General features: G+C 48.6%; 1 protein-coding gene across 1 annotated transcript in view; it reads right to left on the bottom strand.

Moving 5' to 3' along the window:
• The window catches only part of cacna1i (calcium voltage-gated channel subunit alpha1 I), a 252,978-nt gene that overhangs the window by 113,655 nt on the left and 125,250 nt on the right, over positions 1-14,073 (bottom strand). The window contains exon 8 of the mRNA XM_033013140.1: positions 8,837-8,988. Within this exon, the coding sequence (XP_032869031.1) occupies positions 8,837-8,988 (152 nt within the window). The remainder of the gene's footprint in view (positions 1-8,836; positions 8,989-14,073) is intronic.

The raw sequence follows: 14,073 nt of genomic DNA, 5'->3' as shown, positions 1-14,073 counted from the left end.
CGCACATTAACACTGCCCTGTGCCCACACACACACACACACACACACACACACACACTAGGGTCAATTTTACATTTATAACCAAGCCAATTAATCTACAAACCTGTATGTCTTTGGAGTGCGGGAGGAAACCAAAGTTTTCGGAGAAAACCCACATGGGTCATAGAAACATAGAAACATAGAAATTAGGTGCAGGAGTAGGCCATTCGGCCCTTCGAGCCTGCACCGCCATTCAATATGATCATGGCTGATCATCCAACTCAGTATCCCATACCTGCCTTCTCTCCATACCCCCTGATCCCTTTAGCCACAAGGGCCACATCTAACTCCCTCTTAAATATAGCCAATGAACTGGCCTCGACTACCCTCTGTGGCAGAGAGTTCCAGAGATTCACCACTCTCTGTGTGAAAAAAGTTTTTCTCATCTCGGTTTTAAGGGATTTCCCCCTTATCCTTAAGCTGTGACCCCTTGTCCTGGACTTCCCCAACATTGGGAACAATCTTCCTGCATCTAGCCTGTCCAACCCCTTAAGAATTTTGTACGTTTCTATAAGATCCCCTCTCAATCTCCTAAATTCTAGAGAGTATAAACCAAGTCTATCCAGTCTTTCTTCATAAGACAGTCCTGACATCCCAGTAATCAGTCTGGTGAACCTTCTCTGTACTCCCTCTATGGCAATAATGTCCTTCCTCAGATTTGGAGACCAAAACTGTACGCAATACTCCAGGTGTGGTCTCACCAAGACCCTGTACAACTGCAGTAGAACCTCCCTGCTCCTATACTCAAATCCTTTTTTTTTTCTTCTTTTTTTTTCATGATGTGAACGTACAAACTCTGTACAGACAGCACCCGTGGTCAGGATTGAACCTGGGTCTCTGGTGCTGTAAGGCAACAACTCTACCGCTGCGCCACCGTGCCGCACTGCTTCCCTGGATTTATTTTTTATCCTCAGCCATTGCCAATCAAATTAATAATCTTGGCCTTCATCAAATTCCAGTTTTGGGGACATTGTCATGTTCAAGCAGCTACAGAGTGCACGACAACAGAATTGGCTGTAAAGTTGCTCTGCGGCAGCCTGGGGTGCTATAAAAACCAGGCTCACATTCAACCAGAGCAACAGTGTGTCACAGAAAATGGACGTTTTCTCATGGGCAACTGTGTGGGGAAGATGTTACAAAACCACTTGGCTGTAAAAGCAGAATTTGATTAATTCTATCATCCCTGCAGTAAATGTGCGAAAACGACATTGGCCAGAAAACTGATAATCCTGCAATAAAAAGAAAATTGGATCTGGATTTACTTGTTCAGAGGCCATGAGGGCTTTGACTTAAAGGAGTTGTTTGGCTTCAGTATAATGGATAATGGACCACTTCCTGTGTGTGTGTGTGTGTGTGTGTGTGTGTGTGTGTGTGTGTGTGTGTGTGTGTGTGTGTGTGTGTGTGTGTGTGTGTGTGTGTGTGTGTGTGTGTGTGTGTGTGTGTGTGTGTGTGTGTGTGTGTGTGTGTGTGTGTGTGTGTAGTGTGTGTGTGTGTGTGTGTGTGTAGTGTGTGTGTGTGTGTGTGTGCATGCGTGTGTGTGTGCGTGTGTGTGTGCATGCGTGTGTGTTTATGTGTGTGCGTGTGTTGTGTGTGTGTGTGTGTGTGTGCGTGTGTGTCTGTGCATGTGTGCGTGCGTGTGTGTCTGCATGTATGTGTGCGTGTGTGTTGTGTGTGTGTGTAGTGTCTGTGTGTGCGTGTGTTGTGTGTGTGTGTGCGTGTCTGTGTGTGTGCGTGTGTGCGTGTGTGCGTGTGTGCGTGTGCATGTGTGTGTTAGTCAGCGGGCAGGTGGGATGAGCGTAGACAAGTCATCTTGGTTAGCATGGGCAAGTTGGGAATATGACACTATGACATTAGTGGCAGCACAGTGGTGCAGCGGTAGAGTTGCTGCCTTACAGCGCTTGGAGTGCCAGAGACCTGGGTTCGATCTTGACTCCGGGTGCTGTCCATACGGAGTTTGTACGTTCTCCCCTTAACCTGTATGCGTTCCCTCAGAGATTTTCGATTTCCTCCCACACTCCAAAGACGTACAGGTTTGTAAGTTAATTGGGTTTGATATAAATGTAAATTGTCCCAAGTGTGTGTCGGAAAGTGTTAATGTGCGGGGATCGCTAGTTAGTGCGGACTCTGTGGGTCGAAGGGCCTGTTTCCACGCTGTATCTCTAAACTGAACTGAACACTATGTGACACCATAAGTAATAGGCATGCCTGTTGAGTTTAGTTCAACTGAGATGGTGCTGTTCATGAAACTCACATTGATTGAGTTCGTTCCAACATTTCAGGCGTTGGTACACAAAAGGTGCACAAGATGATTGCAGGTGATGATCTGGTGCACTCGAGAAAAAAACAGTCACCTGAAGAACCCTACGACATATCTTCTGGCAGCCCTGCAATCCATCTTCCATTCAGCAACTCTGGATGGTGAAAGACCAATTTCGGTCTCCCAATTCCAGGATGCTTCAACAAAGTTGGCAACACGAACTAACAAGGCTGCCGAGACCTTTTAAAGTGCGACGTAAACACTGGCATGGAAGGGATTTTTCATAAGAGCACACTGCATCCCGTGTCAAACCTTAAAGCAGAAAGCGCTGGAAACACCTAGGCGATCAGGCAGCACGTGTGGAAAGGCAACCAAGCATAGCTGTACGGTGAGTGGGGCAAAGTGTAAAGGAGAAAGGACACAATAGACAATAGACAATAGGTGCAGGAGTAGGCCATTCGGCCCTTCGAGCCAGCACCGCCATTCAATGTGATCATGGCTGATCATCCCCAATCAGTACCCCGTTCCTGCCTTCTCCCCATATCCCCTGACTCCGCTATTTTTAAGAGCCCTATCTAACTCTCTTGAAAGCATCCAGAGAACCTGCCTCCACCGCCCTCTGAGGCAGAGAATTCCACAGACTCACCACTCTCTGTGAGAAAAAGTGTTTCCTCGTCTCTGTTCTAAATGGCTTACCCCTTATCCTTAAACTGTGGCCCCTGGTTCTGGACTCCCCCAACATCAGGAACATGTTTCCTGCCTCTAGCGTGTCCAAACCCTTAACAATCATATATGTTTCAATAAGATTCCCTCTCATCCTTCTAAACTCCAGAGTGTACAAGCCCAACTGCTCCATTCTCTCAGCATATGACAGTCCCGCCATCCCGGGAATTAACCTTGTAAACCTACGCTGCACTCCCTCAATAGCAAGAATGTCCTTCCTCAAATTAGGGGACCAAAACTGCACACAATACTCCAGGTGTGGTCTCACTAGGGCTCTGTACAACTGCAGAAGGACCTCTTTGCTCCTATACTCGACTCCTCTTGTTATAAAGGCTAACATGCCAACTTGTTATAAAGACCAACACAAAGTGCTGGAGGAATTCAGCCGGTCAGGCAGCATCTCTGGAGAACGTGGATAGATGACGTTTCGGTTTGGGATCTTCCTCAGACTCTTTTGTGTACAAACCAGCATCTGCGAGTCCTTGTTTCTACACTAAAGTTTTAAATAAAAGAAGATTTGGGCAGCACAGTGGCAGAGTTGCTGCCTTGCAGCACCGGAGACACGGGTTCAATCCTGACTATGGGTGCTGTCTGTACGGAGTTTGTACGTTCTCCCTGTGACCGCGTGGGTTTTTCTCCGAATGCTCTGGTTTCCTCCCACACTCCAAAGACGTACAGGATTGTAATATTGTCCCCAGCATGTTGGATAGTGTTAGTGTACAGGTGATCGCAGGTCGGCACAGCGGGCCAAAGGGCTTATTTCCGCACTGTATCACTAAAGTCTAAAGTGTGGGATAAGCTATTTAAGCGGAGGGCGGTGAACGCCTGAACTGCGCTGCCAGGGATGGCGGTAGAGGCAGATATGATAGTGACGTTTGGATCGGCACACAAATATGCAGGGAATGGAGGGGAGATAAGACTTTGCCTTGGACATGGACATTGGGGGCTGAATGGCAACATCCTGTGCTGTACAGTCTTATGTTCTATGCTCGATGGGACTGCATGCCAAAATGAGGAGGGCATTTGGATTCTGCAACAGCATATAGATAGGATAAGTGAATGGGAAACTGGGAGAATGGGCAACTCGGTGAATGGGAAACCCGGAGAATGGGCAACTCGGAGAATGGGCAACTCGGAGAATGGGCAACTCGGAGAATGGACAACTGGGTAAATGGGCAACTCGGGAAATGGGCAACTCGGGGAATGGGCAACTCGGAGTATGGGCAACTCGGAGAATGGACAACTGGGTAAATGGGCAACTCGGGGAATGGGCAACTCGGGGAAGGGGCAACTCGGGGAATGGGCAACTCGGGGAATGGGCAACTGGGTAAATGGGCAACTGGGTAAATGGGCAACTCGGGGAATGGGCTACTCGGGGAATGGGCAACTCGGGGAATGGGCAACTGGGTAAATGGGCAACTCGGGGAATGGGCAACTCGGTGAGTGTGAGGGAGGGGCAGAATCATAGGCAAACTGTAATCTAAATGGACAAAGACTGCAATGAAGTGAAGTTCAGGAGGACCTAGGTTTTCCTGTCTATCAAAATGCAGATAGAGGTTTCTAAAATCATGAGAGGCATTGATAGTGGGGACAGTCAGAACTTTTTTTAGCCAGGGTGGAAGTGTCAAAGATTGGCGGGGGTAGCTTTAAGGTGATAGGGGCAAAGCTTAAAGGAGATGTGCGGGGCGAATCTATTTACACAGTGGGTGGTGGGTGCCTGGAACGCACGGCCAGGGTAATGGTGAAGGCAGATACAATAGTTGCGTTTGTGAGGTTTTTAGAGAGGTTTTGTGGGGAGGGGGGGGGGGGGGGGGGGGGGGGGGAGTGGAGGGATATGGATCACGTGCAGGCAGCGGAGATTAGTTTTGGCATCATGAGCGGCACAGACGTTGTGGGCTGTCCTGATCTATGTTCTATTATGTAAATGGAGAGAGAGTTTAAATGAGTGACGGTCAGAAAGTTCTTGTGCATAAAATGTAAAAAAACTAGTGTGCAGGTGCTGCAAGTAATTAAGCAAATGGCATTTTTGTATTTACTATTGGAACTTTAAAACAAAGTTAGATCTGTGGGACGACAGATGGCACAATGGGCTAAGTGTTCGGCTGGCAACCGGAAGGTAGCCGGTTCGAATCCCGCTTGGAGTGCATACTGTCGTTGTGTCCTTGGGCAAGACACTTCACCCACCTTTGCTTGTGTGTGAATGTGTGTGAGTGATTGGTGGTGGTCGGAGGGGCCGTAGGCGCAGATTGGCAGCCACGCTTCCGTCAGTCTGCCCCAGGTGTGACTGAGGAGTGAATGAATAATGTGATGTAAAGCGCCTTGAGTATTAGAAAGGCGCTATATAAATCCCATCCATTATTATTATTATTGTACAGGATGCCTAATGTATTATGTACAGTGTTGGTTCTCCTAATTCAAATTGGAACTGTCCAAAGGATATTCGCTGGGCTAATTACTGGAATGAGAGGATTGTCCTTTCACAAATGGTTTAGTTCAGTTTATTGTCACGTGTAACGAGGTGCGGTGAAAAGCTTTTCTGTGACGTGCTATCCAGTCAGCGGAAAGACTATATACACGATTACAATCAAGCCGTAGTACAGTGTACAGATACAGGATAAAGGGAAAACCATTTAGTACAAGATGATGCCAAGAAAAGTCCGATTAAAGATAGTCCAAGGGTCTCCAATGAGGTGGATGGTAGGTCAGGACCGTTCTGTAATTGGTGATAGGATGGTTCCGTTGTCTGATAACAGCTGGGAAGAAACTGTCCTAAAAAACTAAAGAGGATAGGTCCGTATTCTCCGGAGTTTATAAGAATTTAGGGTGTTCTTATTGAATTATAGATTTCTAAGGGGGCATAACAGTTAAATGTCAGGGTGTTTCCAAGCGAGAGAATCTCGAACGAGTAGACATAGTTTGAGTTTTGTTTATTGTCACGTGTACTGAGGTACAGTGAAAAGCTTTTGTTGGGTGCTAATGGATTCAAAATAATGGGGCAGTCATTTGAAATCGAGTTGTGAGGGAATGTCCTCATACACAGGGTGAGGACTCTCTGTCACCCTCCATCTTGGTGAATTGTGGAGGCAAGATCACTGGAGGTATTTAAAGAGGACTGGTCGACCCGTTGGGGCCCCGTTGGGACGCCAGAGATCCTCGAGACGATCAGTTATTTGAAATTCCGTGCCTTCGTTCCTTCTGGGCGCGCTGCCGCCGGGCTTGGAACCCTCCCCTGACTGCGCACGCACGATACCGGGCCAAGCAAATGGGAGCGCACTGCGCAGACGTGACTGCCACGATGAAACTCGTCCCATTCAAGTTCATTAACGTTTATTAAGTGAATTACTTTTTAAAATATAACGAAACTTGATACTGCACACTGCAGGCGAATGGCGAGTCAGGCGCCCCTAAAATTGTAGCGCTATCCTGTACCGTTTTGGCTGTATTTCAGGAACATACATACAAGATAAGACTTTTAGTTATGTATAGATGGAGATCAACTTTGAAAGATCAGGATAATAAGAACACAGGAGCTGACTTGGGACCTGAGGCAGATCAGCCATGATCATGTTGAATCACAGGGCAGGATTTTATTGTAGACTTCCAGCATCTGCGATTTTCTGATTTTCAGTAAATCTTGGTTCACCTGTTCTTGTGATGGAATATTCACCTCAGGTTTGCAAGCAGTTTGGTGTCTAACATGGATGGACCTTTGGCAACTCTCATGGCAATGTCCATGTTGCCACTCGCAATGATAACACATGCCTGAGTGGGTGGACACTAAATGTTATTCCCTTATCATGTATCTATACACTGTAAATGGGTCAATTGTAATAGAAACATAGAATGTGTAAGAATGAACTGCAGAGACCCCGAAACGTCGCCCATTCCTTCTCTCCAGAGATGCTGCCTCACCCGCTGAGTTACTCCAGCATTTTGTGTCTACCTTCGATAGAAATATAGAAAATTTCAGTGCAGGACTAGGCCATTCGGCCATTCCAGCCAGCACCGCCATTCAATATGATCATGGCCGATCATCCAAAATCAGTTTGCTTTCTCCCCATAACCCTTGATTCCGTTAGCCCTAAGAGCTCTATCTAACTCTCTCTTGAATATATCCAGTGCTGGTTTCTGAAGGGGACGTTGACGGAGGCACCACACATCTCTGTCCTCCAGTTCCTGCGGACGTCCGCCACTGGAAGTCCAGGATTTTGGTGTGTGTGTGTGTGTGCTTTATCATCATTCCTTACAATGCCGTGTACGACAGTGATCGCTACTTCTACTGAAGTGTGGATGGCCATCGGCTCGCTAGGAGCTCATCCGCCCTTTGACAGGTCTTGTTTTTGGTCCTGCTGGGGGTCAACAGCCCCCTCCACCTAGGAGTCCTCACCAACCAGTGATGACCCCCTTCTCCCGTCTCTAACGGACCCCCTCCTCTTGGACTCCCCAGAACGGCCTTCGACCCTCTCCAGACCTCTTTAATTCTAACTGCCAGCGTGACATCAACCGTCTAAACTTTTCCACTCCCCTTGCCTACTCTAACCTCAAAGAGTCTGAAGAAGGGTCTCGACCCAAAACGTCACCCATTCCTTCTCTCCAGAGATGCTGCCTGTCCCGCTGAGTTTAGTTTAGTCTAGTTTACTTTAGAGATACAGCATGGAAACAGGCCCTTCGGCCCACCGGGTCCGCGCCGACCAGCGATCCCTGGCACATTAACACTATCCCACACCCACTTTTTTAACATTTACCAAGCCAATTAACCTACAAACCTGTACGTCTTTGGAATGTGTGAGAAAAACGAAGATCTCGGTGAAAACCCACACAGGTCTCGGGGAGAACGTACAAACTCCGTACAGACAGCGCCCGTAGTCGGGATCGAACCCGGGTCTCCGGCGCTGCATTCGCTGTAGGGCAGCAACTCTACCACTGCGCCATCGTGACCGCCCTTAACCGTGACTGCCGTTACTGCAGCTTTTTGCGTCACTCAACCATTTTAAACCATACTAGCTGCCGATTCATTCCCATTCACGGGAAAGGCTTTTTTTGGCAAGACAAGTCAAGTCAAGTTACATTTATTTCTATAGCACATTTAAAAAACAACTCTCGTTGGCCAAAGTGCTTTACATTTGTTATAAGAATAGTATAAACAAACAAACTACATACATATATACATGTAGCCCCCGCCCAGTGGATGTCAGGAAAGGCTTGGGAGTATAGATAAGTCTTTAGTCTTGACTTAAAAGAGTCGATGGAGGGGGCAGTTCTGATGGGAAGGGGGATGCTGCTGTTCCACAGTCTAGGAGCTGCAACCGCAAAGGTGCGGTCGCCCCTGAGCTTATGCCTAGACCGCGGGATATTCAGCAACCCCAAGTCGGCCGATCTGAGGGGCCTGGAGGTGGAGTGGTGGGTGAGAAGACTTTTAATGGAGGTGGGGGCAAGCCCATTGAGGGCTTTGTAGACATGGAGGAGAATCTTGAAGTTTATACGGAACCGCACTGGGAGCCAGTGGAGAGAGGCCAGGATCGGGGTGATGTGGTCCCTTTTTCGGGTGCCCGTCAGGAGTCTTGCTGCGGCGTTTTGGGCCCGTTGCAGGCGGGACAGGGAAGATTGGCTGATGCCAGTGTAAAGGGAGTCGCAGTAATCTAGGCGGGAGGAGATGAATGTGTGGATGATCTTTTCCAGGTCATCAAACTGGAGGAATTGTTGTATTTTAGGCAGCTTTCTGTCATAACTCGCTGGGAGGTGGCTGCACCAGCCCCCCGTACCCCACTCGTCGACCCCTGAGCGGAGGCTCGGGCCGATCGCACAATCCGTCACCCACCTGATGATGACGATGATCCCGTCGAAAATATTGTACGGGTTCCTCAGGTAGCTGAAGAAACCAAACGCAGTGAGCTTGAGAATCATCTCCAGGGCAAACATGCTGGTGAACACGATGTTACTAATCTCCAAGACGTTTGTCAGCTCTTCTGGCTGGAAGAGATGAACAGAAAGGAGCAGATTAGGCAGCTTGTCTCAGTCAGTGAGCTTCACTTGCCTTGTGTATGTGAGGCTGTGGGATGGGGCTGCAGGGATTAATCCAGGCCTACCTCGCCCCCAGCTTGCAGGACCAGACTTGAGGGCCCAGTAGAGTCACAGAGTCATAGAGTGATAAGGTGTGGGAACAGGCCCTTCTGCCCAACTTGCCCACACCGGCCAACATGTCCCAGCTACACTAGTCCCACCCAAAGATCGTAGAGCGGAGCAAATAAAACATTTAAAAACACACAAACTGTTCCACCGCAACGCTCGTTACACTGCGAGAGGCATAACTGAAGTCGGGTCGGGTTTACTAAAATGGCGGAAGTTACGCTCCGGTGTGTACTACACGTCAGTTCATTGGATTTCGCAGGAGTGGACCATCTTCCTCTGCTCTATGATCTTAGGTCCCACCTGCCTGCGCTTGGTCCATATCCCTCCAAACTTGTCCCTCCAGTAAGATTACCAACTCCACACTCACTTTCAGCGTAGTCACTTAGTGTATAGGTCTCCCTCTTTCCTAGCTGTGTAGCGAGTGGTCGGAGCATTGGAGTTAGTGGGGGTTAGTCCACTAGTGGGAGAGCAATTATAGGACGTTCTTTCAGGAAGGAGATGAGGAGATATCTCTTTAGTCAGAGGGTGGTGAATCTGTGGAATTCTTTGCCTGTGGAAATATTTAAGGCAAAGATAGACAGATTCTTGATTAGTACGGGTGTCAGAGGTTATGGGGAGAGGGCAGGGTAATGGGGCTAGGAGGGACAGCCATGATTGAATGGTGGAGTAGACTTGATGGGCCGAATGGCCTGATTCTACTCTTATCACATGGCCTGATGAGTTCTCTGCCTCAGATATTTCATAAGTTCATGTCAGAGGAGCAGAATTAGGCATTTCTCCCCCTTTAACAATCACTCCGATGAAGGGTCCCGATCCGAAACGCTGCCTATCCATGTCATAAGTTCAAGAGACATCGAAGCAGAATTAGGTAATTCGGCCCTTCGAGTCTACTCTACCATGCAATCGTGGCTGATCTATCTTTCCCTTCTATAGATGTTACGGTCCTGCCAAGCTCCGCTGTAAAAATACCCAATGACTTGGTCTCCGCAGCCCTCTGTGGCAATGAATTCCACAGAGTCATCACCTTCTGGCTAAAGAAATTCCTCCTCATCTCCTTCCTAAAGGTACGTCCTTTTATTCTGAGGTTGTGCCCTCTGGTCCGAGACTCGCCCACTAGTGGAAACGTCCTCTCTGCATCCACTCTATCCAGGCCTTTCATTATACGTTTGGTTTCAATGAGATATACCCCCATCCTACTAAACTCCAGAGTTGCTGTCCAATCCACTCAGTGTGCAAAGTACGAAGCACTTTTTTTGTTGTTGTTAAATTCATAGTCAAGGCAGAGACAAAGAGCTGAAGTGACAGCGAGCCAGGCAGCATCTCTGGTGAGAAGGAACGGGTGAAGTTTTGGGTTGAGAGAAAGCTAGATAGGGCTCTTAAACATAGCGGAGTCAGGGGATATGGAGAGAAGGCAGGAACAGGGTACTGATTGGGGATGATCAGCCATGATCACATTGAATGGCGGTGCTAACTCGCAGGGCCGAATGGCCTACTCCTGCACCTATTGTCCATTGTCTGATGTCCAGAGATGCTGCCTGTCCCGCTGAGTCACTCCAGCCTTTTGTGTCCATCTTGGATTTAAACCAGGACCTGCAGTTACTCCTACAGGTCTCAATCTCAGTCAATCCCCGCAATAGAAATTCCCAACAAATTGGCCTCCGCTTCCGTCTGTGGCAAGGACTTCCACGGCCGGCTGGTGTTTGCGGACCCTCAGTCTGTGTGTGTGTGTGTGTGTGTGTGTGTGCGTGCGTGTGCGTGCGTGTGTGTGTGTGTGTGTGTGTGTGTGTGTGTGTGTGTGTGTGTGTGTGTGTGTGTGTGCGTGCGTGTGCATGGCTGCAGTCCATAGGTGTTTTTGGACACTGTGACATATCTGGCAGGCTAGTGGACAAGGAGGAGAATTGGGCCAGCAGACTTGAGGGACCATATGGTCCACTCCTCCTCTTTCCCAGGCAGACAAGTCGCTCTGCTTGGTGTGTGTGCGCGCGTGTGTGGGCCTCGTCAAGTCTGAGCGAGAACAGCGTTGCGCTGCCTGGCCCCGACCGGCAATTGGCTCGCCCCCCCCGAAGCAATCCTGATCCTTCTGGCTAAATGGCAGGCGAGGTGATCCAGCCCGCGTCTAGGTAGAGACTTGCACACTCCTGCAATCAATAATAATTTCCTAGCATCATCTATGATTCATGATACATCAAATCTGTTGTCACAGTAAAGGAAATGGAACATTAATCCATCCCGGCCAAATGCGGCTCCTATTTCACAACAAGTGCCGCAGTTACAGGCACGTTCCTGTCGCCCTTCGTTCAAAAATAAAACTCCAACACCCAACAATCGATGCAGTCTGAAGAAGGGTCTCGACCTGAAACCTCACCCACGCCTGTCCCGCTGAGTTACTCCAGCTTTTTGTGTCTGGTTTGAAACAGCATCTGCAGTTCCTTCCTACACGACTATATCTAATTCTCTTTTGAATACATCCATACAGAAACTGTCTATCTTCTGTTTTAAACTAGCTTTTTATGAACTTCGACAGCCCAGGTCTTTAGCTTTAGGTTAGTTCAGTTTTGTTTAGAAATACAGCGCGGAATTATGCCCCTGTCCCACTTAGGAAACCTGAACGGAAACCTCTGGAGACTTTGCGCCCCACCCAAGGTTTCCGTGCGGTTCCCGGAGGTTGCAGGTGGTTGCCGGAGGTTGCAGGTAGTGGAAGCAGGTAGGGAGACTGACAAAAACCTCCGGGAACCGCACGGAAACCTTGGGTGGGGCGCAAAGTCTCCAGAGGTTTCCGTTCAGGTTTCCTAAGTGGGACAGGGGTTAGGAGGCCCACCGAGTCCACATCGGCCAGCGATCCCCGCACATTAACACTATCCTACACACACGAGGGACAATTTTTACATTTACCAAGCCAATTAACCTACAAACCTGCACGTCTTTGGAGTGTGGGAGGAAACTGGAACACCCGGAGAAAACCCACGCAGTCACGGGGAGAACGTGCAAACTCCTGTGAGGCAGCAACTCTACCGCTGCGCCTCCGTGTCACCCTGCATCACACTGCAAAGAGTCGACAAGTCACATTCAGGTCACCAGCCCTAGCAACATAATCCTCAGGGCGGCACGGTGGTGCAGCTGGTAGAACCACTGCCTCACTGCGCCAGAGACCCGGGTCCGATCCTGTCCTCGGGTGCTGCCTGTGTGGAGTTAGCACGTTTTCCCTGTGACAAGGTGGGTTTCCTCCGGGTGCTCCGGTTTCCTCCCACATCCTGATTTGATAATTAAGGGACAAAAGCTTCGGGGCAACATGAGGGGGAACATCTTTACTCAGAGAGTGGTAGCTGTGTGGAATGAGCTTCCTGTGGAAGTGGTGGAGGCAGGTTCGTTTTTATCATTTAAAAATAAATTGGATAGGTATATGGACGGGAAGGGAATGGAGGGTTATGGTCTGAGTGCAGGTAGATAGGACTAGGTGAGAGTAAGTGTTCGGCACGGACTAGAAGGGCCAAGATGGCCTGTTTCCGTGCTGTAATTGTTATATGGTTATATATCCCAAAGATGTGCGGGTGTTGTAGGTTTATTGGCCCTCTGCGAACTGCCCCGTAGTGTATAGGGAGAGCGGATGAGAAAGTGTGATAACTCAGAACTAGTGTGAACGGGGGGCGATCGATGGGCCGAACGGGCTGTTTCCACGCTGTGTCTGTGAACAAAGCGAAACTAAATCTGGTGTTTTCTTGGCATTTTACTGCTTTCAATCGGGGAAAAAAAGAGAAGTCAAAAGTGGGCACAAATTGCCGGCTGGTTGCTACGAGGTGACATCTACAAGAGCTGTTAAAGAAGACAGGTACCAAAAGATGCGATCAGCTCAGATCCTCACACCAGGCCCAGACACTTTATGGCCTCCCTTAATTGCACCTCTGTCAGTGTTTTGCTTCTGAACAATAACTCATTAGAATCAGTACCAGCAACATCCAGAGGCAGAGCTTCAAACGCTCGCTGTTGAAAAACAGAGATGATAAAAATATTTATCAGACTTGTCACCTATTTAAGAATGCACTCATTAAATAGCTGATGATTGTCGACAGCCTTTCATACCGTCAGATGCGGGATTTATTTTTGTGTGTGTGTTGTGTGTTTTTGTTATTCAAATGTAATTACGTATGCTAATAAATTTCTCCTCCAACTGAATATTAGTTCATTATTAAAAACCTCCTTGACAACAGGACATTTCCTCCTCTTCAGCCCCCGTCTCCCCGTGCAGCTGGGAGACACAGTCAAAAATACACCAGCTTTCAAGAGTAAATTATCTGCTGCTCTGCATCCGTCTCCAGGCTCTTGAAAAGATCATCAGGTTCTCATAAAATGCTGATTAACCCAACAAAGAGGTTGGCAGCTTCACTATGAATGAGTAATTGCCAGCATAAATTGCAACAAATCCTTTCATATATGTTTGGCTCCCTCTCCCACACCCCTCCCCCCCCCTTCCCTTCCCTTCTCCCGAGACGGTTCTCGACCCGAAACGTCACCTATTCCTTCGCTCCATAGATGCTGCCTCACCCGCTGAGTTTCTCCAGCATTTTTGTCTCCCTTCGATTTTTTCCAGCATCTGCAGTTCCTTGCTAAACGTTCTGTTATGGCCCTGTCCCACGGTACGAGTTCATTCCAAGAGCTCTCCCGAGTTTAAAAAAAAAATCAAACTCGGGGTAAGCACGGAGAATGAACGTAGCGGGTACGTCGGAGCTCGGGGATGTCTCTCAGCGGCTCGTAACGCTAACGGCAGGTACTCGGGAAGACTCGCTAACGGCAGGTAAGCTCGGGAAGGCTCGTGGAGATTTTTCAAACATGTTGAAAAATGTCCACGAGAGCCCCGAGTACCGACGAGCGGCCATTACCGTAAATCTCCGAGTTCGAATCAGGGCAAACTCGGGAGAGAGAGCTCTTGGA

Source organism: Amblyraja radiata, chromosome 38 (genome assembly GCF_010909765.2).
Source record: "Amblyraja radiata isolate CabotCenter1 chromosome 38, sAmbRad1.1.pri, whole genome shotgun sequence".
Taxonomy (NCBI): domain Eukaryota; kingdom Metazoa; phylum Chordata; class Chondrichthyes; order Rajiformes; family Rajidae; genus Amblyraja; species Amblyraja radiata.
The sequence above is the reverse complement of the archived record's forward strand: the minus strand, read 5'-3'. Positions and strand labels throughout refer to the sequence as shown.